Genomic DNA, 27,540 nt, shown 5'->3' with positions numbered 1-27,540 from the left:
ATCTCTTAACATTCTGTGATTCTGTGATGTGTTATTTTTGGTCTCAATAATCTGTAAACCAGATGTTATGTTAGATGAGGCAGGATTAAAGGTTTGGTAATGTGGCAAAGCCAACAGAAGAATATTTATTTCAACATTCAACAACACTGTTTCACCAGCAGCTGAATTTATGGAGCCCGTTTTGCTGCATTCATACAGCAGACTTCCTAATATTAGAATACACTGCATGCTTTTTAAAGACTTCTTCACTATATTGAGTACTTTTAAGTTTTATAGATGCAAGAATATTTTTTATCATTCCTTATTATGCTGTTATCATTTATGTCAATGGATAGAAGCACATTTATGGATCTGTACCAATCTTAACAAAAACATGATTTGTGCGTATTTACAAGATGGTACTATTTCCACTCTACCTTCCTGCCCGAAGTTGCAAGCAGCCTAAAGACTCTGTTCTCTCCTCACAGCTCTCTTAATCAAAGGGGGAAGAAATGTGAAGAGTGCCTGGGGAAGGGAGGCTGAAAGAAGCACACTCATAAACGACTTTTTACACAAAACACAGCAGCACTCAGTTACAGGAGCACTTTGTTATAACACACTGGCTGCCTTGGGAAATTAAAGTACCAAGCTACAAGCATTTAGAAAGGTTAATGATTAAATACTGAAGCCTGTATTTACAAAGCAGAATCCACTTATGTGATTATTGGAAGTTAAAACTTGGCATGGAAAGTTTAGTTTGCAGCAATATAGTTAAGATTTTGAATACAGCGATCTCCTCCCACAAAAAGGTAAAAATAAGCAAGTAGTCACAGAACTAAATGCTAAAATCGCTTGCAAAGCTTTTCATGTGCATAATATGTACTTGTGTAATGAAATGGAAGGTGTTTATATAGCAAAACTGAATAGCCTTCAGATCTTGAAGACGGTACCTCAAGTTAAACCTGGAAGATCAATAGCCATGGAAGCTTCCAGTATGAAATCATCCTTGCCAGATAGCCATGATACCTGGCCTCTGCAGATCCTGAGTTCTGGCAATCTCTAGTGTTCACAACTGACTACTGTTCAGGGGAGAGACGTACAGCCCTGGCCATAAAGCTATATCATCAGACAGCAGCATTTGCATTCAGCTTCAAAATACAGGCAGTTACCGTCATGGGATTTTGCATATTTCTGCATACAGCTAGTCATGAGATGTACTTTATTGCTTTAGGAAACTAAAACAACTTCCACTTTCAGAAGTGTTTCAGTAAAGATGTTAACTCAAAATAAATGGGAATTCTTACCTAGGTGCTTCCCGATTTTGACCATTCCTTTGTATCAAAACTGCTTTTACCAAAAAAATGAGGTACCATGTATTCCACAAGTTCCAAATCCACCTTGTTGATAAGCTAACACACGTCTGTCTTTCACAACTGTTTCAGAGATAATGGGTCAACCATGCCACTACATCAAAAGGTTAATTAAGATGGATGCAGAGATGAAGCTCCTGATTGTATGTTGCAAGTCACTTAAGTCATGCTCAATCCATTCAGCTGCTTGGGCTTTTACTGCTGAATTTACTGCCCATTTACAAACCAGAAGGAACCTATATTCACAGAATCTCACCGAGTGTAGAAACCGTCATCTCACCATCTCACCACCTTCCAAGAGGCCTGAGTATCCATGAGCTGTGTCTCTTGAAATAAAAAAATGTAATTTCTGAGAGCTCAGCACTGACTAGGCAAACTTTGTAAGTCTCCCAAGGAGTAAGGCTCATTCTTTTTGCAGAAAGGAAACAAACTGTAGTTAATGCACAAAATTTAAAGCAGAGTTGGCTTTGACAGTAGCATCCCTCCTTCAAGAGTCAAGTTTACTATAGCCTGAAACATTGTGCAGCCCTGTTGTGTTGCTCATCATTCAAGTGCACAAGGGGCTGTTGTGGTAACGTTACAAGTGCCCAGCTAGCAGTGGAAAGCGACACTGAATCACATTTTGTTTTGGAACATCACACCAATAGTAAAATCAGAGGGGCTCCTCTTCTTCCTCAACACAAGAAACAGTGCTCTTTATTGCCATCTTGTCAGCAAGGCAAAAGTTCTCATTATGGAGAGAATCTTAAAGACCTTTTGGAAGTTTGAGAGGAGAGGAGAGGAGATTTTTTTTCTGTGGCGTGTGATGAGAGGAGAGGAGAGGAGAGGAGAGGAGAGGAGAGGAGAGGGGTCATAAACACCAAACACACAGACAAGGGATTATTAAAAAAGAATTCTAATTTTTCATTATTAAGTAATCAACCGCCTTGAAAGTTTTGATCACTGAAACACAACCTGCATTGAACAAGTAGCCAAAAAACTTATCAGCTAGTGTCACAGAAATTTAACTATGAATGGACAGGGGTGGATTTCACCCAGAGGACTCACTCGCTCCAGAAGACACATTAAATCAAGACCAGACTCAACTGTCCTGTGACAGCTCCTGGGAAGTAAAGTATCTTTAAAAACTATGATTTAGTGTAATCTATTTGTTCCATTTGTCATTTAAGTTGAATCATTCAAAATAGGACCAGAACACACAAACAGCATCTTCTAATGAGTTCGTCTCTGTTTTCAGGTTAAGCACAGGATGCACTCAACTCCCGTACCCAGACTGTGGCCAGCTTCTCTTTGCCTTATTGGAGGTGTGGGACTGGCCCTAGCAAAATTTCTTAATCTGCAGGGACAGCAATTTTTAAATCTATCTGACCATCTTGCCAAGCTGGTGAAGAGAGCTTTAAACTAAAGCTTTCAGGGGAGGGGAACCTCAACTCATCCCACTCCTACCCATTTGAAGACAAAGGAATTCCAGCCAGTAAGTCAGCCTCATCAGAGGGCCAACTTAAGTGCCTCTAGGCGCCTGCAGGGCTAAGATCTTACTGGCATCACAGAGACATGGTGGGATGGATCTTATGACTGGAACGTGTGACAGGAGGGATACAGGCTCTTCAGGAAGGACAGGCAGGGACATGAGGAGGGGGTGTCGCCCTCTATGTCACTGACCAGCTGGATGGAGTGCATGGAGCTCTGCCTGGGGATGGATGAGGAGCTGAAGGAGAGCTTGTGGGTCAGGATCAAAGGGAGGGCAGGGACAGGAGACATTACAGTGGGGGTCTGCTACAGGCCACACAACCAGGAAGACCATGTGGATGAGGCTCTCTATCCTCACAGGGGACTTCAACCACCCCCACAGCTGTTGGAGAGACAACACAGCAGGGCATAAGCAAGCCAGGAGGTTCCTGGAATGTGTTGATAACTTCCTTCTCGGAGTGACAGAGGAGCCAATGAGATGTACTATGCTGGACCTTGTTCTCACCAACAAGGAAGGGCTGGCGGGGAATGTAAAACTCAAGGCCAGCCTGGGCTGCAGTGGCCATGAAATGGTGGAGTTCAACATCCTTAGTGTGGTGGGGAGGCCGCACAGCAAACTGACTGCCCCGGACTTTAGGAGAGCAGACTTTGGCCTCTTCAGCCTCTTCAGGGATCTGCTTGGTAGAGTGCCATGGTGTTGCAGTTTTGTGTGGTGGATTTTTTCGGTAGTCAGGAAGGAGCTACAGTGGTGGCTCCCATAAATAACTGCTGGAAGTTCCCCCAGCTCCACGTCTGTTCTGGTAGTGGGGGAGAGGACTACAGAGATGGCCCCTGTCAGAAACCACTGGATTTCCCCACCTCCAAACCAGACCCACGCTCAGGCCAAGACCAAGCCAGCCAGCGCCTCTGCAAGTAGCGTATTTAAGAGGAGGCACAGCCCCGGGAGCGGGGGCATGTCCTTGGGCAAGGCATGGCCCCGGGCAGGGCCCAGCGCAGCCAGTGCATCCATCCAGCTGCCTTGTGCCTGCCCAGCCTCCACCATGGCCCAGCCAACCCAGCATCACTCCAGCCCAACAGCCGGGAGCTTCTCAGGAGCCAGTGAAAGAACCTGCCGCAGAGAGAGGAGCAGGATGGAAGAGAGACAGCTACGCAGACATTAAGGTCAGTGAAGAGAAAGGAGAGGGAGTAGGTGCCAGAGCAGAGATTCCACTGCAGCCCATGGTGAAGAGCATGGTAATGCATGTTTGTCCCTGTGCAATACATGGAATCTGAGCAGAGCTTGCCTAAAGCTCATGGAGATTCAACAGTGGAGCAGATACCACTCTGTAGCCTGTGGAAGACCCCATGCAGGAAGAAATGGCTGTGCCCAAAGGAGGCTGTGAATATGTGGAAGGGACCCACACCAGAGCAGTTAGTGGAGAACTGCAGCCCATGGGAAGGACTCACATTGGAGAAGTTCATGGGTGACTGCTGTCTCCCATTACAGGGACCCCATGCCTGAGCAGGGAACACTGTGAGGAGCCCTCCCCTGAAGAGGAAGGAGCATCAGAAACAACACGTGATGGACTGACCACAACCCCCATTCCTTTCAAAGGTGCCTTTTTAAGATGTAGCTCTCTTTCTCATTATCTTACTCTTGTTTTGATTGTTAACAAATCAAATTATTTTTGTGTTTTTCCCAAGTTGAGTCTGTTTCTTGCCCATGAACATAAGTGCTGAGTGAACTCTCCCTGTCCTTGCCTGAACCCATGAGGTTTTTATGTTTTGTTCTTCTAACTCTCCTCCCCATCCCACTGTAGGGGAGGAGAAAGTGAGAGGCTGTGTGGTGCTCAGTTGCCAGGTGGCCTTAAAAACATGACACATGGGATAAAGCCTGGGAAGGAAGAGGGGCCCAAGAAAGCTGATTCTAGGATCACCTCCTCCAAGCTCCGGAGTGAAGCACCCCAACAAAGATGAAGTCAGGCAAAAACACCAGGAGGCCTGCATGGATGAACAAGGACTCTTGGAGAAACTCAAAAAGGAAGCCTACAGAGGGTAGAAGCAAGGACCAGTTGCCTGGGTGGAATACAGAGAAATTGACCAAGCAGCTAGGAATCAGGTTAGGAAAGCTAAAGCCCTGATAGAATTAAATCTGTCCAGGGACATCAAGGGCAACAAGAACTTCTATAAGTACATCAGTGACAAAAGTCAGTCTTTGCTGGCAAGTGCTCCAGCCACACCACCCAAGTTGCAGAAGGCAAAGGCAGGGACTGGAAGAACAAAGAACTGCCCAGTGTAGGAGATCAGGTTTGAGACCATGTAAGCAACCTGAAGATGCACAAGTCCGTGGGACCTGATGAGATGCATCCATAGGTCCTAAGGAAACTGTCAGATGTAGTTGCTAAGCCACTATCTATTATATTTGAGAAGTCATGTCAATCTGGTGAAGTTTGCGCTGACTGGAAAAGGGGAAACATAACCCCCATTTTCAAAAAGGGAAATAAGGAAGACCCGGGGAACTACAGGCCCGTCAGTCTCACTTCTCTGCCCAGCTAGTAACTGGAGCAGATCCTCCTACAAACTATGCTGAGGCACATGAAAAATAAGGAGGCAATTGGTGACAGCCAACAGGGCTTCACTAAGGGCAAATCATGCCTGACAAATCTGGTGGCCCTCTACGATGGCATCACAGTGTTGATTGATAAGGGAAAAGCACCTGACATCATCTACCTGGATTTGTGCAAAGCCTTTGACACTGTCCCACATGACAACCTTGTCTTTAAATTGGAGAGACATGGATTTGACGGAAGGACCACTTGGTGGATAAGAACTGGCTAGATGGTCACACTCTAAGAGCTACAGTCAGTGGCTCGATATTCAAGTGGAGACCGGTGATGAGTGGCGTTCCGCAGGGGTCAGTATTGGGACCCGTGTTGTTTAATATCTTTGTCACAAACATAGACAGTGTGATTGAGTGCACCCTCAGGAAGTTTGCTGATGACACCAAGCTGTGTGGTGTGGTGGACATGCTGGAGCCTTGGCAGGCTTAAGAGGTGGGCCTGTGCAAGTCTCATGAAGCTCAACAAGGCCAAGTGCAAGGTCCTGTACATGGATCAGGGCAATCCCAAGCACAAATACAGGCTGGGTGGAGAATGGATTGAGAGCAGCTCTGAGAAGAAGGACTTAGGGGTGTTGGTTGATGAGAAGCTCAACATGACCCAGCAATGTGCGCCTGCAGCTCAGAGGGCCAACCATATCCTGGGCTGTATCAAAAGAACTGTGATCAGCAGGCTGAAGGAAGTGATTCTCCCCCTCTACTCTGCTCTCATGAGACCCCACCTGGAGTACTGCATTCAGCTCCAGAGTCCTCAGCACAGGAAAGATGTGGACCTGTTGAAGCAGGTCCAGAGGAGGACCATGAAGGTGCTCAGAGGGCTGGAGCCCCTCCCATACAAGCACAGACTGAGAGAGTTGGGGTTGTTCAGCCTGAAGAAGAGAAGGCTCCAGGAGACCTCAGAGCAGCCTTCCAGTACTTCAAGGGGGCCTACAGGAGAGATGGGGAGGCACTCTTTATCAGGAAGTACAGACACAGGATGAGGGGTAACTGCTTTAAGCTGAAAGAGTGTAGATTTAGATGAGATATTAGGAAGAATTTTTTTTACTTTGCAGGTGATGAGGCACTGGAACAGGTCTCCCAGAGAAGTTGTGGATGCCCCAACCCTGGAGGTGTTCAAGGCCAGGCTGGATGAGGCTTTGACCAACCTGATCTAGTGGGAAGGTGTCCCTGCCCTTGGCAGGGCAGTTGGAACTAGATTATCCTTAGGTCCCTTCTAACCCAAACCACTCTATGATTCTGTGATAACTTTTTACTGGAAAGAAGGTAAATGGGTTGAGTGAAAGATAGCATACCGATTCAGAATTAGTTTAATGAAAGAATAAATTCACATTTTGGCCACTCCTTTCTCCCTGCTTCTGAAGAAAGAAAAAAAAACCCACAGAAAAACTCTACTGATTGCCACCTAGAATTCAGCAGCAGAAGCCATCAAACAAGCAAACAATATCCTTAGAAATTATGCCAGCTCTCTACATGATCTCAGTTCCAATATTAAAGAGGATTGAGAAGCCCGTATGTTACCAGCAGACAGCTGAAAGAGGAGGTTGGGGAAATATGAATACTAGCAATTTATGAGGCAAATAACTGAGGTTGCCACCAGAGTTGTATTGCAGGGGATATTTAAACCAGCTACTACAGCACCACAAAGCAGTCCAGCCCTAGCAATTTAAACTCATGACAGTTGTGGTGAGGAGGGCTCTCCCTCTTCTGCAGATTCCTGAAGGATAAGAAAACTATCACCACCTGCTGTTACAAGTGCTTAGTTCACTACTCCGTTTTCAAAATACACAGGCCAACAGCTGTCTGACTGAGAAGACAAAAAACCTCACCCTTTTTTTTTGTCCTTAAAGGAGAACAGATTTATGTTGACATGACCCAATACACCACTGGAAAGCAGTTAGATATGTGAGTGATGAATGGTGTCCTGCAAACTCTTAAGACACTTTTGTTTCAAGCCATCTAAGATAATCAAGTAAGTACTTGCAGAATCTGTGGCCAGAGGGCTTAAATAGAATTGAATTTGTCAAATACATTTCTGTATACAGGTTATCAGAGTTGTCTGTCTTTCACACCAACCAGAACCAGGCTTTTTTTGAGAACTAGTTAAAGCTTTCAAAAGAAAAGCAGTTAGTGCTACTAGCTTTTCTGAACAGCAAAGAGCTCCACTAAAATCTTCTGAATTCCAGATGACTTTAGAAAACAAGGCACTAGATACATATATTCTGTCTTGGCAAGCAGTTTCAACTTAACATCAGACTAGAAAGTACAAATTGGTCAAATTTTAATAAAAAACAATACTTACAATAACAGAATGATAGTAAAAAAAGAAGTGCACAATGAACACTAGTTTATGAACAGCTAGAACAGCACACACTGTAAACAGTTTAAAAGCTATTTGAAAGGCAGGCTACAATTCAGTAACAGGTGAAAGGTAGTTTACTCTTCATAGAATCAGTCCTCAGAGTCAGGGAAGGACAGCAGTAGCTTACAGATGCAAGCAGTCCCTTGTTTGCAGGAAAGATATTAGAAGTTAACAAAGCACTCTGAGCTGCCCTCTCAGAAAGCGTTCTTGTCCCCACGAATAGTGATATCCACCCTTCTTCAGAGATGACAACTGCCAGAGTTTTCAAGGTAAGATGCCCAAAGACCATGATCTCATCCTTTGAGGTTAACATGGATGCAAAGAACTTCTCAAAATCATGGCTGCTTTTGCAAGGCATTCTCTCTTTAAATAATCCTATTTTTAGAGTCCATAGTCTCCAAACTACTGTATTGTTGTCAAAATATATTAAAAATTGTAACTGATTGAAATAAATAAGATGTCAGAGCATATTTTTCCATGTTAAAATCTTTTAAAATCATACTTACTTACTCAAAAAAGCACATTGGGAAGAATTCCAAGTGCAAAGGGCTCCTTCCACTTCAGTATGCTTAAAACTCAAGCTGTTTGGAGATTTTAACAGCCAGAGCAACAGAATCATCAATGTAGTTCACTGAAATCATTCTGGCTCATGTCTTTTTCAGTTGAAAATCCCAGGATCGACATAAGGATATGCAAGAAACTCCCCTAGTTTATTGCCTTCTGCATCATAATGGAGCATCCGAAAACAAACATCACAGAAGAAACAAGGATCCTCTGGTGCCAGACTGTCTTTGTTGGTTACCCACCTGCAAGTTACAAAACACAAGTGTTTTCCATGCGAGTCCAACACATTTGTGACAAACACCTCAACATTTTACTTGGAGCTGGGGATGGCAACAACAAACATCATCAATAACTTTATACTGACCACATACTACCTACACTGTGTATCTCCCACCCCAGGCATACAGCTCTTTTGCAAACTCCACACACATTCAGCGTCAGTCCCAGCTGCTACCTTACACTGCTACAGCAGCACTTACCGAGAGACTCCTCAAACCTGTGTAGCTGGTACAGTGCATAACAAACAAAACAAAACAAAACAAAACAAAACAAAACAAAAAAATCAACCAGAATCTTCTGCCCACCCTATGGCCATTTAAGTCATAAAATATAAATTTGTCTTCCCTTAAAGTAAGAAACTGTGATATAGAGCAGGCACCTGAGTGACCTGAGTAATGACCAAATCCATTTACGAGTCTAAAAGAAGGGCCTAGATGATGCAGACAAGACAAGAAGAAGATTGCTGCACACTCCAGCAAGCACTGAAGTTAACAAGAACACAGCTGCCCATACAAGGAGGGTCTGCCATGTCATCAAGCAGTTAATTCATGGTAGCACTCAGAGGCCATGACAGCTCAAGGCCTGTAGTGATTAAAGATGCTATCTGCACAGATTAGAACATGTAGGACAGCCAGCCAAAGCAGCTCTATGATCCATGGTTTAGCATCTCCCCACTTAAGCTTAGTGGTTAATCCTGGTTTTAATTTAATGCATTTACATCACCTATGGTAATGCCCTCCCCATCACATCTTTCCCCCATACTGACCCTTTGGCTCCACCTCCCCTTATGGCCAAAGGCTCACAGATTATAGCCACTTGTGAAAGCATCCTAGGGGCTCTGCTTGGAACACTAGGATGGGCTCCCATCATAAGGGGAATTGTCTCTTTGCCTGACTCCAGGAAAGTCTAAGGCCAAAGCAAGATAACAAGGACACAGCTACTGTGTCAAAACTGAGGCTGAGAGTGTAAGCTGCCCTGAGGGAAAAAAAGGGCAATGGGTGTTTTTGTAAACCAATGGTTCAGACCTATAAAATCAGGGAGCCTAGTTTGTAGAACTCCTTTAGAGAAATTTCTACTGTGTCTCTTGAAAGGCTTTCTCATGTCTAAGTAAACAGCACTAAGGAGTATAAAGAGCACCTGAGTTCACATTCTCCTCTCTTAACTGCAGAAAATCTGCATCACAAAAAGTTCCTTCAAACACAGCTGCACAGCACAGAGTTCTCAGGTAGAGGTTAGGAGTTTACCTGTGAGGAAAGTTATATGCCTTATAAAAATCTCTAGATTTTACTATATTAAGGTTGGACAGAACCATGCTTCCCTCTGCTTACACGACAGATTTAATGAAAGCTCCATATGATTTCTGTCAGATGAATTTGAATCACATGTCTTATCATAGGGGAGAAGTGCAGCATTTTCCCCAACAGTAAGATTTTCAAAAGTAACTGACTGAGAGCTGAGCTCTATGTATACAAAAGAACCTAAGCCAAGTAACTACCTTCTTTATAATTTCAATTCTTTTGATCATTCTGAATCATCATCTTTCAAATGAACACTACCTGCAGGAGGCCTTTTCCTGGGCAGAGAGAGGACAATTGTCTGAAGAGTAAAATCTCAGAATACTTCCACGAAGGTTATTCACACACCTTATCAAATACAGTGCTTTGATTTTATTTTTTTAAGTCAGAAGCAGCACCTAGAAAGACAACTTAAAAGGACTGAAAATGTAGCGTACCTGGCTGTATACATTTTGCACACGAAGCATTTTCTGGTACATAACCAGTGTTTCTTGATTAGCAAGGGATAGAGGTTCTTGTCAAGGCAGTCATCATGATGAACGAGCCTTGAGGGAAATAAACAAATACATAAAACACAGTAAAGACTCAGCCACATTGGAATTTATCTGTACATAAGCATGGACATTGAAAATAAGGCATGATTTAAATTCCTGTGTAAACTATGACCAGACTTCTCCTTAGCATTTCTTAACACAGATGAAGACCTGGAGACAGACTGCTAGTTGAACCATCCACAGATTTTATGGTAAGGAGTAAATTCAGTTTGTGTAGTAACTCAGAAGTCTTCAGACCACCTACTTTACTGTCTTTTCAAAGCTTTTATCTCCTACGTAGACTAACAGGCAAAAACACCACCAGGTGAATATTTAGAGGCACATAATCCTGAGATCATCTGCTTGCAACATCTATGCCCTTCTTTGGGTTGTATTCCTCTTACAAGGCACCATTTATTAGCAATGCTTAGGTACATTAGGCTTCTGGGAACTAAAAATGATCTGTCATCCAAAACAGACAATCAGAGAAGAGCCTTCTCCACTTGTTATGCCCTGTGCAGAGTATACACAATAGTTCAACTGTTGATGTGGTTGTCACTTCACAGCCACTATCACCTCCTCTTTCTCTGCCTTGCTATCCACTTCAGCCCCCTATTTCCACTCCTCTGTTCTCTTTTCAGCTCCTGCCCCTTGGCGCCAAGTCTAAACTAACAAGTGAGTTGACTCCAGCCAGAGCCGTTAACAGTATTCTAATCCCTGGTGCTCCAGAATCAGTATGTAAATCTGCCACACATTGGTTCTGCATAGAAAGAGCTTTTCACTGTGCATCCTATTCCTCCCACATGACAATCATGCCATGCTACTTAGAAAGCAGTCTTTTTATACAGACCCATTATTTTTAAAAAATGCAAGGGAGATGACTTTCTTTCTTGCAGAGGTAGTCACAGGTATATGGAGTAAAATCTTAAATAAGCCCTGAAGAAAGCAGCAGAATAAAAAGTTAGTCTAACAAGTATTCATCATTTAATGACTGAAGTTTGTCCACAAAAGGCTTGCTTTCAACTGCCTAAGGACTCCCAAAGAGCAGTAACTTACCGTATATCTGTGATCATAATGATGTGCTCACAGTTCCCTTGGTGGCAGAAAAGGTATGGAAAGCCAATTTTGAGAGATAAATCATTAAAGGTGTAGTCCTCCATTTTAACGGACTGAAGATTTCCATAGCCTCTGTCATGAGATTCTGACCACTCAATAATTGTTCTGAAAAGAGAAAGGTCATCAGCATACCAATGCTATAAACTGTGAAGGCACAGAAAAGGAAGGCCTTGGGGTACATGCAAAACTTTTCACTGGGTCATTGTTAAAAAGATGGAAATCAAAACAGCTCACAACATTTTATAATAATTTAAGATAATTTCACAGCAATACCACAACCTTACAAAACTGTGCACTGTCCTTGTGGAACACCTGCCTTTAAATCCCCACCAGGCAGTTCCCCAAGGAGTTCTAGTCCAAGTGTACACTCCTGATGGCACCCATTTGGGTTAGGTTGTTTGCAGCACAACACTTCTCAAGAATTCCAATAATTCAAGCTACCAGCAGGTCATTTTTGCTCCCTTGGTCAGTAACTTTATTCTAAAGCCTTTTTGGTTTTTGCCAAGGAGAAACACAAATCTGACAACTGCACAGTTACATTTCCAAAATTTAGCACTGGAAGGGCACTGGCCACTACTGCACTTATTTCTTGGCTTTTCAGCACACTCCCACATACAAGGCATTTTACTTCTACAAACTGTGTATTATCACAAGCCCTTCCATAAAGATCATTGTTGCCCATGGACAGAAAGAGAAGGAGCAAAGTAATTAATTTCTCTTAAGCCACATACCAAGTCTGACACAACAAGAACAGAGTCCAAACTCACAGCCCTTCCATACCATTCATTTTAAAATCTCGATTTCCTAAATCTCACTAGTGTGTCAGCAAGCCCATACTTTTCAAGGAATATGTAGATGTGGTGCTTAGGGACATGGTTTAGTGGCCTAGGTGGTGCTGAGTTGACAGTTGGACTTGATGATCCTTGAGGTCTCTTCCAACCTTAATGACTCTATGATTCTATACTTTAAATGGATATGACTTGTGCTTAATCAGTGTGTGCTACAGTTCCAAACAAGAGATACCTGAGACTCTTGGCAACGTCATCTCAGATTTCTTTTCCCAACAGTCACACAGTCCCCTTGTTGACTTTACCATGAAGGCATTGAGCATATTTTCAAGACTGAGCAGAACAACTGACTTCCACACAGCTAAGCTTGTCTTTCTGACCCATCTTCTACCTCACAGGCAAGTCTTTGGGTGGTCATTGCAACTAAGGAGGGCACTTAAAAAACACCAGTACAGACTGGCATCTGGCACCTTCCACAGCAATCCCAACCCAACACAGCAAAACAGGATTTGCAGGGAAAGAAATGCATTCATCCTCTTTTCAGAAGGGAAGTGAGTGGAAGGAATAAGTAGAGCAAGTACAGTTAAACTTCTATGTAAAAATCAATTCAGCATGAAAAGATAGTAAGAGAAGTCCATTCTATCTACATACACTAGACACTCCAGTCTTAAAACCACTATGAATTATAACATAAATGAAATAAATTTTCCTTCCCTTAGTTTTCTTTAGTCAGCATCTACAAATACTGTACCTGCTCAGATCTCTGCACTCTGGGTATCTTTTATCATTATAAAAGATGCCTTCAAAATAAAAGAAAGCAGATTTGTAGAGATCCTAAGAGAGGGGGGGAGGGGAGAGATAAGTCTGTATTAGCATTATGAAAGATTAAACACCTTAAACAAGAACATGTCAAAAAACAAGCACTTTAGGTATCCACATTTTATTAAGAGACCGCATTCTACAGGTTTCTCAGAAAAGCTTTGCACTGGTTTTAGATGCTGATGTGACAAGGCTTATGTGACTGGCAGCTATGCAGTTGCTCTGCTGATATTATCCTCAAGCCATTACAGGTTATTTTAGTGCTCTGCCCCTATTACTATATCCATCAGTTATAGATTTCTCCAAAAACACAAAACAAGAACAAAGTAGTACCATTGCACAAATTAAGTGACTGCACAGCACTGACTTTAAAAAAGGCTAATAATGTTTAAAGAAATTATCAAGAAGTAGTGGGCTGACCTTGGCTGGCTGCTAGATCCCCCCCACCCATTTGCTCTCTCACTCCACCTTCTCAACAAGACAGGGGAAAGAAAATAAGACAGGAAAGTGCCTAGGTTGAGATAAAGGCAGTTTAATTAGAAAAGCAAAGTCTGCACACAGAAGCAAAGTAAAAACAGAAGATGTATTCTCTACTTCCCATCAGCAGGTCATGTCCAACCACTTCCTGGAAAGCAGGGCCTCAGCACACATACTGGTTGCTTTGGAAGACAAATGCCTTGACCATGAATGTTCCCCCCACCTCCTTTCCTCCAGCTTGTTGTTGTTGCTGAGCACAACATCACATAGCATGGGATATCCCTTTGACCAGTTTGGGTCAGCTGTCCCAGCTGTGTCCCCTCTCAGCCTCTGGCCCACCTCCAGCCCACTGGCCTTGGGGGAACCTGGGCTCAGCAATAGTTTCAACACTGGTGTGTTATCAACCAAAAATGCAAAGCACCGCACTACATGAGCTGCTGGGAGGAAAGTTAACTCCATCTCAGCCAGACCCAGTACACCTGATCAGGACAGATCACACCACAAAATACTTTTTGCTGCAATGCCGGAGAATTATTGCAGTCCTGTCCCCTGTGCATGCGCACACACACACACACACAAAACCACATGGGAGCAGTCCCTGGTCATGTCTATATAAACAACACAGATGTGCAATTTTGGAAGGTCTAATCACCTCGCTTCTAACGGCTCAGAAGACAACCTAGCATCCTTCGAAATTCCCCCTTAATTAGAGTTTGTCATATGCAGACAGGCCATTTGTACCAGCCTTTTTTATCAAGATAATTGACAATTTATGTCACTCACACCAGCAATGCAAGAGTCATCAGATTCCAAATTATCTCAAGAAACTGAGCTAATCCATAAGCCTCCATTACATGTCCTAAATTGTGCAGCAGAACTACAGAACTGTTTAGGTAAAATCATATCCATCCATAAAAAAAGCAGAAGCAGATTCCAGCTGCAAGCATCTCCCTGAGAAGGACCAAAATAAATAAGAACAGGAAATCATCATGTTAAAATAGCACAATCAAGTATTATTGTGTTTATCTATCCCGACTGCTTGCACAACATTCACAGAACTGTTCCCTCCTAAAGCTAAAAATTAGAGGCATATTGTATTTTAATAAACTGGGGAATAAGAGACTGGAGAGCAGCCCCATGTAAAAATATCTGGGGGTCTGGGTTGATAGCACTTTGAACATGAGTCAACAGTGCGCCCTGGCAGCCAAAAGGGGCAACCATGTCCTGGGGTGCACCATGCACAGCATCACCAGCTGGTCGAGGGAGGTGACTGTCCCACTCATCACTGCCCCGGTGCAGCCCCACCTCCAGTTCTGTGTGCAGTTGTGGGTGCCTCAATATACGACAGACATCTAACTATTCCCGTGTGTCCAGAGGAGGGCGACCAGGATGGTGAAAGGCCTCAAGGGCAAGACTTAGAAGTTCTGAGCGGCTGAGAGCACGTGGCTTGCTCAGCTTTGAGAAGAGAAGGCTAAGGGGGGCCCTCATGGCAGTCTGCAGCTTCCTCAAGGGGGGGCAGCAGAGTGGAAGGTGCTGATCTCCTCTCTCTGCGGACCAGCAACAGGACATGAGGGAAGGAAGCTGCATCAGGGGAAGTTCAGACTGGACATTAGGAAAATGTTCTTCAATGAGAGGGTGGTCAGTAACTGCAACAGGCTCCCAAAGGCGGTGGTCATGACACCAGGCCTGTCAGAGTTCAAGGAGCATCTGGATGACACTTTTAGTCATGTGGTTTAGTTTTGGGCAGTCCTGCACAGGAAGTTGGACTTCATGATCTTTACGGGTCCCTTCCAACTCAAAATAGTCTATGATTCTATACAAAATATTCTGTATGGTTTTGCAATTTAAGAACAGCTACACAATAGGAGAAAGAAATGGAACAAATTTACAGTATATATATACATATGCAGTCTAAATTAAGAGGGGGAAAAACACACAAACTTTTTATTTAGATACAAATGTCATATAACATGTAAGAAAGGAGTAATTGTTTAATTAAGTCATACATCTTTCTGTAATTTCCATCATCTGTTGCTGCTGTCAAAACAGCCTTTATACAAACAAGTAATGTGAGCAGTGAGAAGACAACCACGAAAAGTTGTGGGTTTTTTATCCATACAACATTTTTATCTTTAAATTGTGCTCTCCTAAGTTCTTCCTGGCATATAAGAGGGTGCTGTTTTGGTTTGTGCTGTAACTCCTTAAAAACTGAGGCCAGATACCAGTGTATACTACCAAACTGATCACAAGGGCTTAATAAACAGTTACAAGAAGCAGGGAACAGCCTTCTGCAGTGGACCTGGAAGAAGGGATATGCCTCAGATTGAAAACTTACAGCAAACAGGAAACCATACTGTTCAGGAACTTCACTACATTTTGCTGAAGAAAAATAATAGCAAAAAAAAAAAAAAAATCAGCTTTCTTGCAAGAGCAATACAGCTAACATGCAAGTTTATCCCGGGCTGGGGTGAACGGATCAGCTACCTTGCACAGCATTCATTACTGGAAATGAGAGGTTGAAGGACATTGACTAAACCCTCTCAGACCACTACAGAGTGGAACACTTGTGTAGTGACTGCCGCTTAGGCAGCCATTCTGCATATGCTATACATGCAACTGCACACAGGTACGATACATACAAGTGATGCTAAGATACACTGTAATACACACAGTTGACCTGTAAGTTACAGCATACAATTTTTTCCATATTTTCAACTTCACTTTGAAGAAAAGCAGTGTTTCACGACCCTTCATCAAAAAAAACCTTTACCTGCAATTATACACTGGCATTCAGGTATTGCACAAAGCCTATTTAAATACTGTTTTTTCTTCAAGTATATAGAAAACTACAAGAAATCCTTCATTCATGGGCCTTAAGAGCATTTTGATAAGTATCTCTCCAATATGTATCAACACATAGTTTTATCACAGTGAAGTAGTCCCAACCTTTACATCTCTAATTACACTGTGTGCCAGCTCTCAGATAAGGTTATATTTATTCATCAACAGATGCATGTGCAGGCAGGTCGTACAGATAATGATTGGGGAAGGTAACTTCAAGGAGCTTGGTTCCTTCCCATTATCAACATGGTGACCCACTCATTCCAGTTCTATAACTTGGGAATTTCTCACTGCTCATTAAGTCACACAATCTTGATGAACTCTTTACATATCTGTCAGGAGGCAGCCTATGACCTGCAAGAGATTACAGTGGAAAAGAAAAGGCAGAGAAAGAGTGGAAGGCAAGAAGTGAACAAGAGTTATTTCACAGGCTGGATACAGAGGCACAGGTAAATAAGAACCAAATGGGAAAACTGTGGACAGCTAGGCACTCTGTATCCCCTGACCAGTCTTATGTGTCTTTATTAACAGAGAATGAATGCTCACTTGTGCCCAGAGGTCTCTTTGAGCTATTAACTCTAAGGCGCCAAAAGCCAGGAAATGCAGACACTGAGGACAGAGAAGGGACTCATGACTGGAGACAACCTGCACAAAGGCACAACAGTAGAAATGTGTTTTACGTTCAGATAATTGTTTCAGCTCTCTCGTTGTCACCCTCCCTGGCTCTCCAACCACAAAGTGTAAGTACTGCCATACTCTGGCAACTTCTTACCAACTTTTGTGGGTCACAGCTGTTCTGAATTAGCCTGTCCTTTAAAGCTGCTCCAGACTTCAGAATGTTTGTTACAGTGAACAGAAGGCCAAGGGAGCCACTGCTATTAACTTCCTGGGAATCTGAGGTCTTTCCTGATTAATGCTGGCAAGAGGTATGACTCAGACATTCCTTTCTCACAGACTGCATTATCCTTTAGTTTGCAAGGAGAGATTCACTATTATGTTTCTCCAGGGAATCCCAACAGTAGTAGTAACCACACAGAAGATCCAGGATTGTTGTTACAAGTATCCATATCTGTGGAATAAAATACCTCAATATTGCCCAGTTCTCTTACAACACCCCCCTGATGTTGGTTTGACTAAGGTGTTTGTTTACAGAAAAAACAAACCAAAAAAGGCAGAGAATAGAACAGAATAGAACAGAATATTTCAGTTAGAGGGGACCTACAACAATCATCTAGTCCAACTGCCTAACCAATTCAGGGCTGACCAAAATTTAAAGCGTGTTACTAAGGACATTGTCAAAATGCCTCTTGAACACTGGCAGGCTTGAGACATTGACTGCCTTTCTAGGAAGCCTGTTCCAGTGTTTGACCACCCTCTGTTTAATGTCCAGTCCAAACCTCCCCTGATGCAGCTTTGAACCATTCCCACATGTTCTGTCACTGGATCCCAGGGAGCAGAGATCAGCACCTCCCTCTCCACTTCCTCTCCTCAGGAAGATGCAGAGAGCAATGAGGTCACCCTTCAGCCTCCTTTTCTCCAAACTAGACAAGACCAAAGTCCTTAATGTTCCTCCTGGGACATTTCTTCCAGCCCTTTCACTAGCTTTGTTGTCCTCCTCTGGATGCATTCAAGGATCTTCACATCCTTCTTAAATTGTGGGCCCAGAACTGCACACAGTACTCGAGGTGACACAGCACCAATGCTGAATACAGCAGGACAATCACCTCATTTGATCGGCTCGTTATACTGTGTTTGATGCACCCCAGGATGCGGTTTGCCCTCTTGGCTGCCAGGGCACACTACTGGCTCATATAGAGCTTAATGTCAGCCAGCACCCCTAAATCTCTTTCTGCAGGGCTGCTCTCCAGCCACTGCTCTCCCAATTTATACTTGTGCCTGGCATTACTCCATACAAGGTGCAGAACATGGCATTTGAACTTGTTAAATTTCATCCCATTAATCACTGCCCATTGAAGAAAAAGCAAAGAATAAAATCACAAAACCCAAAAGTAATGAATGAGAAGTCAGGTCTATTTATGCCAATAAAATCCAAAGTCTCTCTTACTCTCTCTGTATCTGCTGACAAGCTACACTTGTTTATTCAACCAATGAGAGCAGCAACTTGATCCTGTGTACTCAAACAACTCAGCCTGTGTACTCAAACTGCACTTCAAGAGAAGTGAAAGCTGGCAGCAACAGCTAACTTACTTACACAACCTCTTTCCTGCAGACTCTCAGAGGACCATTCGGCTTTAAATCAGAATCTAAAATCCTTAAATTAGTAAGAAGTTATTTTCTCTATTTGGAAAACCTAACATACTTCTGGCAGGTGCCACTTCCTTCCTAGACTGAAAGAAAGAAAATTCTACTGCACCGACGGCCGATTACCTGCCTGTTAAAGCAACATGCAAATTTAATTGTGAAGCCTCGCCACACAGTGACCCTATACTTCAATGCAAGCTGTAAATTCACAATAATGCTTGAGGAAAACAAATAAATGGAATGAATGCACACCACTCATGAACAGCTCCTGCTGGGAGGCTAGGCATGGTGACACGCACTTTGGGGAAATTATTGACATGAGAAAGTCTAATCTCAACCTGTTGAGGCCATGACAGCCTCACATGACTCCTCTGCAACCCCGGGAGGAGGGTCCCAGAACTAATCAGCTAGTGCTTTACTAGATAGTGGAAGGAAGACTTCCATTTACTTTACATAAATGAAAAGATTAGTATTTGAGATATCTTTCAGTCTCCTTAAACAAGAATGTGTCAACTTTTCACTATTATGTATAAAATGTATAGCATCCTGTAGTTAATTCTCAGGTTGTATAACATATGTTATTTGACTTACATTATATTGATAATATATTATTAATATATAATACTGGTAGAACAGCAGGGACCCAAGGGTGATATCAGTGGAACAAATGCTAGTGGGAGGCCAATAACTAGCAGAGTACCCTAGAGGTCAATACAGGGTCCAGCCCTAGTCAACATCTTCATTAATGATCTGGATGGTGAGGCAGAGTGTACCCTCAGCAAGTCTGCAGATGACAGAACTGGGAGGAGTGGTTTATACATTGCATTACCAACCTGCCGTCCAGAGCTACAGAAATGGGCTGACAGGAACCTCATGAACTTCAACAAGAAGCACAAGGTCCTGCACCTGGGGAGGAACAACCCCATGCATCACTACATGTTAGGGGCCCCTCAGCTGGAAAGCAGCTGCGCAGAAAAGGACCTGGGGATTCTGGTGGACATCATGCCGATCATGAGCCAGCAACGTGCCCTTGCAGCAAAGAAGGCAAATGGGATCTTGCACTGCGTTAGACAAAGTATTGCCAGGAGGTTGGGGGAAGTGATCCTTCCCTCTGCTCAGCACTGATGAGGCCACACCTGCAGTGCTGTGGCCCGGTCTGAGCGTCCAGTTCTGAGCTCCTCAGTACAAGAGACGTGGACACATTGGAGAGAAAGTTCCACAAGGGCTGTGAAGATGAAGGGACCAGAGCACCTCTCCCATGAGGAGAGGCTGAGAGATCTGGGACTGTTCAGCCTGGAGAAAAGAAGGTTTGGGGTGTGGGGGAATCTTATTAACATATACAAATACCTCTATGGAGGGTGGAAAGAGGACAGAGCCAGGCTCTTGTCAATGGTGCCCAGCAACAGGACAAGAGGCAAAGGACACAAACCGAACCGCAGGAGCATCAGGAAACACTTTTCATTGTGAGGGTGACCAAGCACTGGCACAGGTTGCCCACAGAGGCAGTGGAATCTCCATCCTTGGAGATATCCAAAAGTCATCCGGACACGGTCCTGGACAACTGGCTGTAGATGGCCTTGCTTGAGCAGGGGGGCTGGACCAGATGACCTCCAGAAGTCCCTTTCAACCTCAACTGTTCTGAGATATCATATATATTTTATGTGATACAATATATTAACAAAATTATGCAATTTCAGTATTTTCAATTACAGTACTTTATTGAGCCCTTTTGCACATCCCCACAGAACACCTGGCAATTGTGGGAGAGGGGAATAATCTTCATTCCTACTTTTCAACAGCACCCAGTTGCAAACAACAAAGCATGTAAGTTCAGGGGGGGAAGGTCTACATTTAGCTTTTACTACCTCTGATGTTTCAGAATATGGCTCAAAGTCAGTCCACAGGGATACATCTATGCAAGAACTCACTGCCAGTGCTACTGCTTCGCAGTGAGTTCTTCACAGCATTACTGATGTTTTTCTTGGCATCACACAAAACATGTCAGCTTGGTAATGCCACCAGAAGTATTTACTTTCACTGCATTCCACAGGCAGAACCAATGCAGATGAATTTAGTGCTGGAGAAAAAACAACAAAACAAAACCCTGTCTCTCTCCTTCCTGTATGTTTTCAAAGCTCCTAAGCACGTATGGAGTTCCCCACAGATTTTACCTTGCTGATGTGTTCTGGTGCTTGATCTGGCTGACTGCTGAACTCACCACCTATCTGGAGGTCACTGACGCAGGAAATCGAGTCTCTCAGCTCTGTGAGCTTCTGGCTGCCCAGTACAAGGACTGTCTGATAGGGTTTGTGATCTTTATGCTATGAAGAAAACAGCATAGAAGCTTCAAATAAAAATCACTTGTCAGCATCAGTGCTGCGTTTCAGTTGACAGCTCAAGGTCATTAATGGCAGCATACGGCACATCACCTCTCTTTACAAGATTTTAAACAGCATCTTGCCTCAGCCTCTCCTAAGGCTGCCATTTATTAGCTTTATTCAAAAACTCAAAAAGTCAACTTCCACACCAGAAAATACAGGAAAGATAGAAGTCTGAGCACACTGACCCCAAAATCCAGAAAGAGGACTTTAGTTTTCATGTATTTAGTTTCACATTTTGAGTTTTCTGTGAAATCAATTACCTGAGTAATTATTGCGAAAATTTCCTTCTGTAAATCACTAACAGAATGAAAGCCAGATTTGAAAAAGCCTTAAGAAGTTACCACTGTTGAAAAGTGTACCATGCTCCTTTAGCAGGCTCACTGACTTTAACTGCTTGGGAAAGCAATATTTTACCCGACTAGGGAAGGCACATCAGATTACAACCTAGAGAATTTAGTACCAACCTTCTGAAATATGACAGGATAGAAGATATTCAGAGTTAAAAGTAGGTCTCCCTCCTCAACTAGATCTGTTGGATTGTGTGGCCTCTTTCCAATTGCATGTGACTCCTGGAAAAATAAAGATACATATACATATATATTATATTGGCAACCACTTGTATATCACAGCCTGTGGATAAAAGTCTGAAACGCTGTTCTAACTGTAATTCATTTTTGACTGTGTAGCCTTTTGATTTGATAACAGCCCACCTCCTCCATGGAAAGGTGAGAAACTGCTGTAACTACTGATTGCAAGCACTTTCCTTCATACCTCAGCTCTAGAGAAGCTGAGGTGCTTTCAGCAATTACGAGATAGCTGGCTACTCCTTGGCTAATTAGAGGCCCTGCATAAATGAATTAAAGTCTGCTGCCACTCTGCCCTCCTGGAATCCAGCTGCTACCAAATTCCATCACTTAATGCTTTGAAATGCTCTTTGAAGGCTTTCATATGTAAAGGGGAACTGCAACCCTCAACTTGAGAAAGACTGACCTAGAAACTAGCCACAGGATGAAGTATATGAAAATAAAAATCAGTGCAACGCTTCCTCTTATTAGAGAAGCTTGACATCGCTGGAGGTCTCAGTTTCTCCAAAATCCAAAACGAAAATCCAGCACCGCCCTTGCCACACTACTATGTTTTAGAAAAGAATGTGTACTGCTGTGAGACTTCACTTCAGAGATACTTGTGCTCTATCCATTGCATCTTCCTTCCTCATGCAACACATTCCAAACTCACGTTTCTTATTGCTTTCATCATGTTTTAGGAAACCATGGTTCACAACTAGCTCTGATACATAAACTAGTTACTACAGCTTGCTTAAAGGATGCAGCAACTGACCACGTGCTCGTTCTTCAGAAACAGAAATAAGACACCACTCATTGAACCCTTTATGAAGATTTCTATTGCAAATTATTTTCTCAGATAGGCCCTAGACTAAGAGCCTTGTTGCACCTCAGCTGATGCATGATGCTTACAATATGTGGCTGGGCCTCTGGACAGTTGAAACAAGATCAGTCGTAACAGACCAGGAAACCTCAAGGGGAAAAAATGTTTAACAGTCACAAGTGAGGCTCCTTCCTCAATCCAGCTCCATCTCTAATTTTCACAGTAGTCCACGGCTTGCTTGTTCAGGAACAAGGAGTGCACGGTGGGGCCCCTCAAAACCCATCTTGGAATTCCTTTAATTTAGTACTTCTTTTTTTAAGATTTCTTCACAACCATTTTTGAAGTCCTAGACAGGAAAACTTAAGTTCTTAAATTTTAAGTTCTTAATGTTCAAGCCATAGACTCCAGCACTAAGGAATTCCAAGATGGCTTTTGAGGGGCTGATCACTACATTCCTGGTTCCTGACAGCTCAGAATGGCTGAGAAACTTGGGTTATAAACTCAGAATTAGGAACTTACTGCCACCATGCTCCTACTGTCTTCCTCTTTCAGCCCTACAGAAACAAGCTCACAATCATTTACATGTTAAAGCTTAGATTCCAACATAGGGCTCTAGAGGCAAAAATGTCATGCATTGTGTCTAGCTCTACAGTAAGTTCACATGATGCTCAGTACACTTGATCTGCTACACAATGCTTTATTAGCAACCAAATAAGAACAGTCATACAGTGATAATGAGCTGGAGTTCCTCCTTACTAGATTCTGTACAAACAGACAGTAAAGAGCAGAGTTCCTGTCCTATCTTTCCATAAAATGTCTTCAGTCTTAAACATTACCTGCAAACTCATATTTGCAAACATTTACAGCGTAGAGGGAAACACGCTTCATCAGGGAGTGTAGTGACAGGACAAGGGGTAACGGTTATAAGCTGAAAGAGGGCAGATTTAGATGAAATATTAGGAACAAATTTTTCACTGTGAGGGTGGTGAGACACTGGAACAGGTTTCCCAGAGAAGCTGTGGATGCCCCATCCCTGGAGGTGTCCAAGGCCAGGCTGGATGAGGCTTTGAGCAATCTGGTCTAGTGGAGGGTGTCCCTGTCCACGGTAAGGGGGGCTGGAACTCGATGATCTTTAAGGTCCTTTCCAACCCTAGCGATTCTATGATTCTAGGATTCTGTGATAGTGACGGTAAAAAAAAAAAAGCCACCAGAATTTGGATTTTGGCTGTCCTGAACTGTTTTGAGATCCTACAAGATGACAGGGAACTTACCATCTCATAAGCAAGAGTTTCTTGTCTGCAAGCCCGATCCACAATAATTGTTTCTTCTCTCCTCTCTAACGTCTTCTTTCTAAGTCTGGGGGGTGGGAACACAGGACAAAATTTCATTCAATCACTTCCACACAGAATCTCTAGGTGTATTTTTAAAAGCTACTACAGTGCAGCTTTCAAAGAGTAGGATTTCTGCCAGTATGACAGACTAACTTAGAATACTCTTGTCTCCCGACTCCCATAAAACTTGGTAGTACACAGGCCAGCTTGTGGATTTCAGCTTCTGTTCTTCTTTCCCTTATGTGCAAATTAGAAGCTCTTTGTGGTCTGTTTTATACTTACAAGAAAAGACAACAAAATGTTGTCTGAAGAGGCTCTCCTCTGAGGAAGCTGTTTCATCTCTCCCTCCCACTTCAGAGAAATTCAATTCATGTTCAAGCAAAAAAACAAGGAAAAAAACACAAATGTTCTCAACCCCATGACACAGATACTTTTCTAAAAAAAAATTCAGTATCATCTTTTTTGTCACACATAGAATATCTACTAAAATACATGTATTTAACTACTGCATGAACACCAAAGCCTTTTTAACTTCCAGAACAAGTCTATTTACCCTCCAGACCTTCCTGAACGTTTTCGGTAACAATCAAACTTAACACTGATCGCAACCTTAAACACATTTATTTACATTAGTACTACACAAACTAAAATTCCAGTACAGCAAGGGTCTGAACTGGCCAAGTATGAGTTCAAAGTTCACTAATGGATAGACACTTAACATATATATTGCTCAACCTCTGAAATCCACCAGTAGTATCAATGAATTCTATAAAGAGTGAGTTTAGATAAAGAGGTATCTGGCTGCAACTTAAGTAGTTACACTTCTGCTGTTAGAATGTGACTGCAGGTTACCAGAGGTTAGAGCTACAGATTTATTTCACAAGGCTTTAGAGAAACCTCCAACAGACGATTATGAGAAGTCCCCTGCACGGTCCACACGTAAGCACTAGCTCAGAAGTACCTAGGTCCAGAAACCCCAAGTTCTTCCAATACAAAAGATGGCATATTCTGTTTATCTTAATAAAAAAACCATAAGCAACATTAAAGCAGAAGGGTCATACTAATTATCCTACCATAAGCTGCTGTTTCTGCCCTTAGAGTATTTCTGGACACTGCTTCAGAAAGTACATCATTGCCTGGAAAGGGAACAAGCAGCCAGACGCACTTTTGTGCTTGTTTTCCACCCCATATCAGAGCACTGCGAGTGTACCATAACAACATACCGAAGAGTTAGCAGACTGCTATCTTCAGGAATAACATCTGGGTCCTCTTCCTTATCAGGAGACATTAACATATCAATGCTAGGACAATAAACAAAATAACTATTATACATTTTTTCATACTTTCTTCATAAAGAAAATCAGTTGAACTATTCTTAAAAGGAACAAAGACAGCAAAATGTGAATCAACAAGATACAGCTTGTATAGCCTAAATCAGGGCAAAAGGGCAGTATGGTTGTTAAGATAAAGAACCAGAAGACAAAGAGTCCTGCAGTTTATATCTGGCTTTCACAGAGACTGGGTAAATTTTATCTTTATTTTGCATTCTGCCTAATGGAGGACAGCTGCCTGGAGAGGTTTAACAAGCCTCTAGACAAAATGCGTGTCCATTACTTTTCATAAAATAAAAATGCCATTTGACTTTTTCAAATCTCATCCACCTACTCTGATTTTCTGATGATATATGGCAAAATAGATTCAGCCAAAAGGAATCACCAACCTCAACCTGTACGGTAAAGCTAACACCCTCCCTCAGGTACAAACATGGGCAAGCCACCACACTTACACGAGCTATCCTTGCTGTATTCAGGCATTAATTTATGCCACATTTCTTCCAGTGGGAATAAGACAACACTTCTGCCAGAAGTGACAGGTCCACTCTTCATTGTATCCTTCTTTCCATCCTCAGATCCTTTTCAGCCTAATTCTTCTATGTTTGCACAGAATGTAAAGTATAGCTAACCACAGTTTTTTGCTGTAGTGCAAAGCACTGCAGGATGTGGGAAAGAAAAGTGGAATTGCTTTTGCCTGCAGCAATTATTTAAACTGATCTTATAAATGCTAGGTTTTCACAACATAAATGAGGACGGAATTTCTCATAAACATGACACAAAAAAATGAATCGTGTGGGATACTCTTATCTGCTCCCTGCCACAGTTTTATAACATTAGATTTCCTGACACCATTCCACAAACAGACCAAATGATCCACCCAAACACTTCAGGTTAGACACTATAATAGTATCAATTACTTTTTTAGAAACATGCAAAATGCTGAGTCTGAGACAGTAATAATTTTGTATTAATCACAAAATAATTTTATCCAACTTAAAAATAATCTAAGAAAGTATTATTTAAAACAGGGAAGCACACCTGCTTTGAATCAAGACTTGATCTCTTTGGTCTCTCTAATGTTTGTGGACTATACAAAAGCAGGGCTTCTACCTCTGCCTAAGTCCACGTGCAGTTTGAATCCCAGAAAACTCTAGTGTGTACCCACCTCTTTATGGGACAAATAAACCACTGGTGAAGTCCAGGAAGAGTTTTTTGAGTGTACCACTTATTCTTGATATAATTTATGAATCTATTATATTGTTTTTCACTGTAATCTTATTATGTTATTCATAATCTTATGATGTTCCTCATGTCAACAATACTAAACTAGGTAACACTATCACTGCAGTAACGAATAAGCCTTTAGAGTGGAACCACATAGAAATAAACAGTAATTGAGAAACAGAAGTCTGGAATCAACTGGTTATCAGCTGACAATAAGCAAAAGTCAGAAACAAAATTTTGCTTGTGGGTAGATGGCCTAGTTCTGATGGCCCAGTAAAGCTAGTCTGTATTGAAGATAATTTAAATTAATATTGTTTGATTAGTTTCTTACCATCCAGCAGCACACAGAGTTTTAACCTTCCTGTCTTACAGGCTTCATCCTAAACAGAAAACCATTCTTTTTAAGCTACTGAGAAAAGGAGATTCCTTCAAAAGCACCATTTTTAAAAGAAACTAATCCAGCAATTAGTTACAACCTCTTGGAAATAAATCAACTTTATCCTTAGATTCCCACTTGAGGACGTGGAGGCAGAGACAACTGAATGGGTTCTGTATCAAGTGCAGACTGAAGCACTGCTGAGGAACAGTATGGTAACTAACATAAAAGAGGAGAACAGCACATTGAAGAACACAGAGCAAGCATTAGCCTTTTAGATAGGGCTGTTCTCCATTCAGCATAGATTAGTATTACGAATAGCCCACCTAATGAAGTAATGTATAGCCCCTGACAGGTAAAGCAACTCAAAACTGACCCTTTAGTGGAACTGAGATCCCACCAGCATAACCAGACTATTCATCTAAGCCTTCCTGCACATGGATCAGTGACGGACTAACCTCTACCCATCCCCTCCCAGATGATATTGTTTATCCATTTTTATGTCTCAAACAATGGGGAGAGAACTCGGACAGAACATTTCTGAAGAAGAGATGCCACTATGTCTACGAACAGCTCAAGCAGAAGATGTTGTAAGAAAAGCCCTTTTGTGAACAAACACTAGAGAGCTGTAAAATTTTTGAGTGATGGGCACACCTGTTGAGGTGGGGCATGGCTGCTGGGGTTGGAGTCCTCTCCCCAGTGGAGAACAAGCTGGCTCCCTCGCAAAGCTAACCTGGATGCAGGGCTGTTGCGCCACCTA

The 27,540-nt window shown here is 42.6% G+C and overlaps 1 protein-coding gene across 1 annotated transcript; it reads right to left on the bottom strand.

Annotated features, from left to right (window-relative positions):
• Positions 1 to 8,393: 8,393 nt before the first annotated feature.
• SNAPC3 (small nuclear RNA activating complex, polypeptide 3, 50kDa) lies at positions 8,394 to 25,143 on the bottom strand. The gene is made up of 8 exons (XM_010080130.1): positions 25,070 to 25,143; positions 23,787 to 23,871; positions 21,594 to 21,698; positions 20,920 to 21,069; positions 13,101 to 13,183; positions 11,502 to 11,666; positions 10,350 to 10,457; positions 8,394 to 8,580 (listed from the first exon to the last, which is right to left on the bottom strand). The coding sequence occupies exons 1-8, from the start codon at positions 25,138 to 25,140 to the stop codon at positions 8,433 to 8,435; spliced, it is 915 nt and encodes a 304-aa protein (XP_010078432.1). The 5' UTR covers positions 25,141 to 25,143; the 3' UTR covers positions 8,394 to 8,432.
• Positions 25,144 to 27,540: the final 2,397 nt, after the last annotated feature.

Source organism: Pterocles gutturalis, unplaced genomic scaffold, assembly GCF_000699245.1.
Source record: "Pterocles gutturalis isolate BGI_N339 unplaced genomic scaffold, ASM69924v1 scaffold74, whole genome shotgun sequence".
Taxonomy (NCBI): domain Eukaryota; kingdom Metazoa; phylum Chordata; class Aves; order Pterocliformes; family Pteroclidae; genus Pterocles; species Pterocles gutturalis.
This window is presented reverse-complemented; position numbering and strand designations above follow the sequence as displayed.

What these genes read in the sequence shown, in the direction of transcription:
- SNAPC3 (XM_010080130.1), bottom strand. Translation starts at nt 25,140, where the DNA reads ATGTTAATGTCTCCTGATAAGGAAGAGGACCCAGATGTTATTCCTGAA. An exon ending in ATCCTGTCATATTTCAGAAG is followed by an intron (nt 21,070 to 21,593) that starts GTTGGTACTAAA and finishes TTTTCTTCATAG; the next exon opens with CATAAAGATCACAAACCCTA. An exon ending in CACCAGAACACATCAGCAAG is followed by an intron (nt 13,184 to 20,919) that starts GTAAAATCTGTG and finishes CCCCTCTCTTAG; the next exon opens with GATCTCTACAAATCTGCTTT.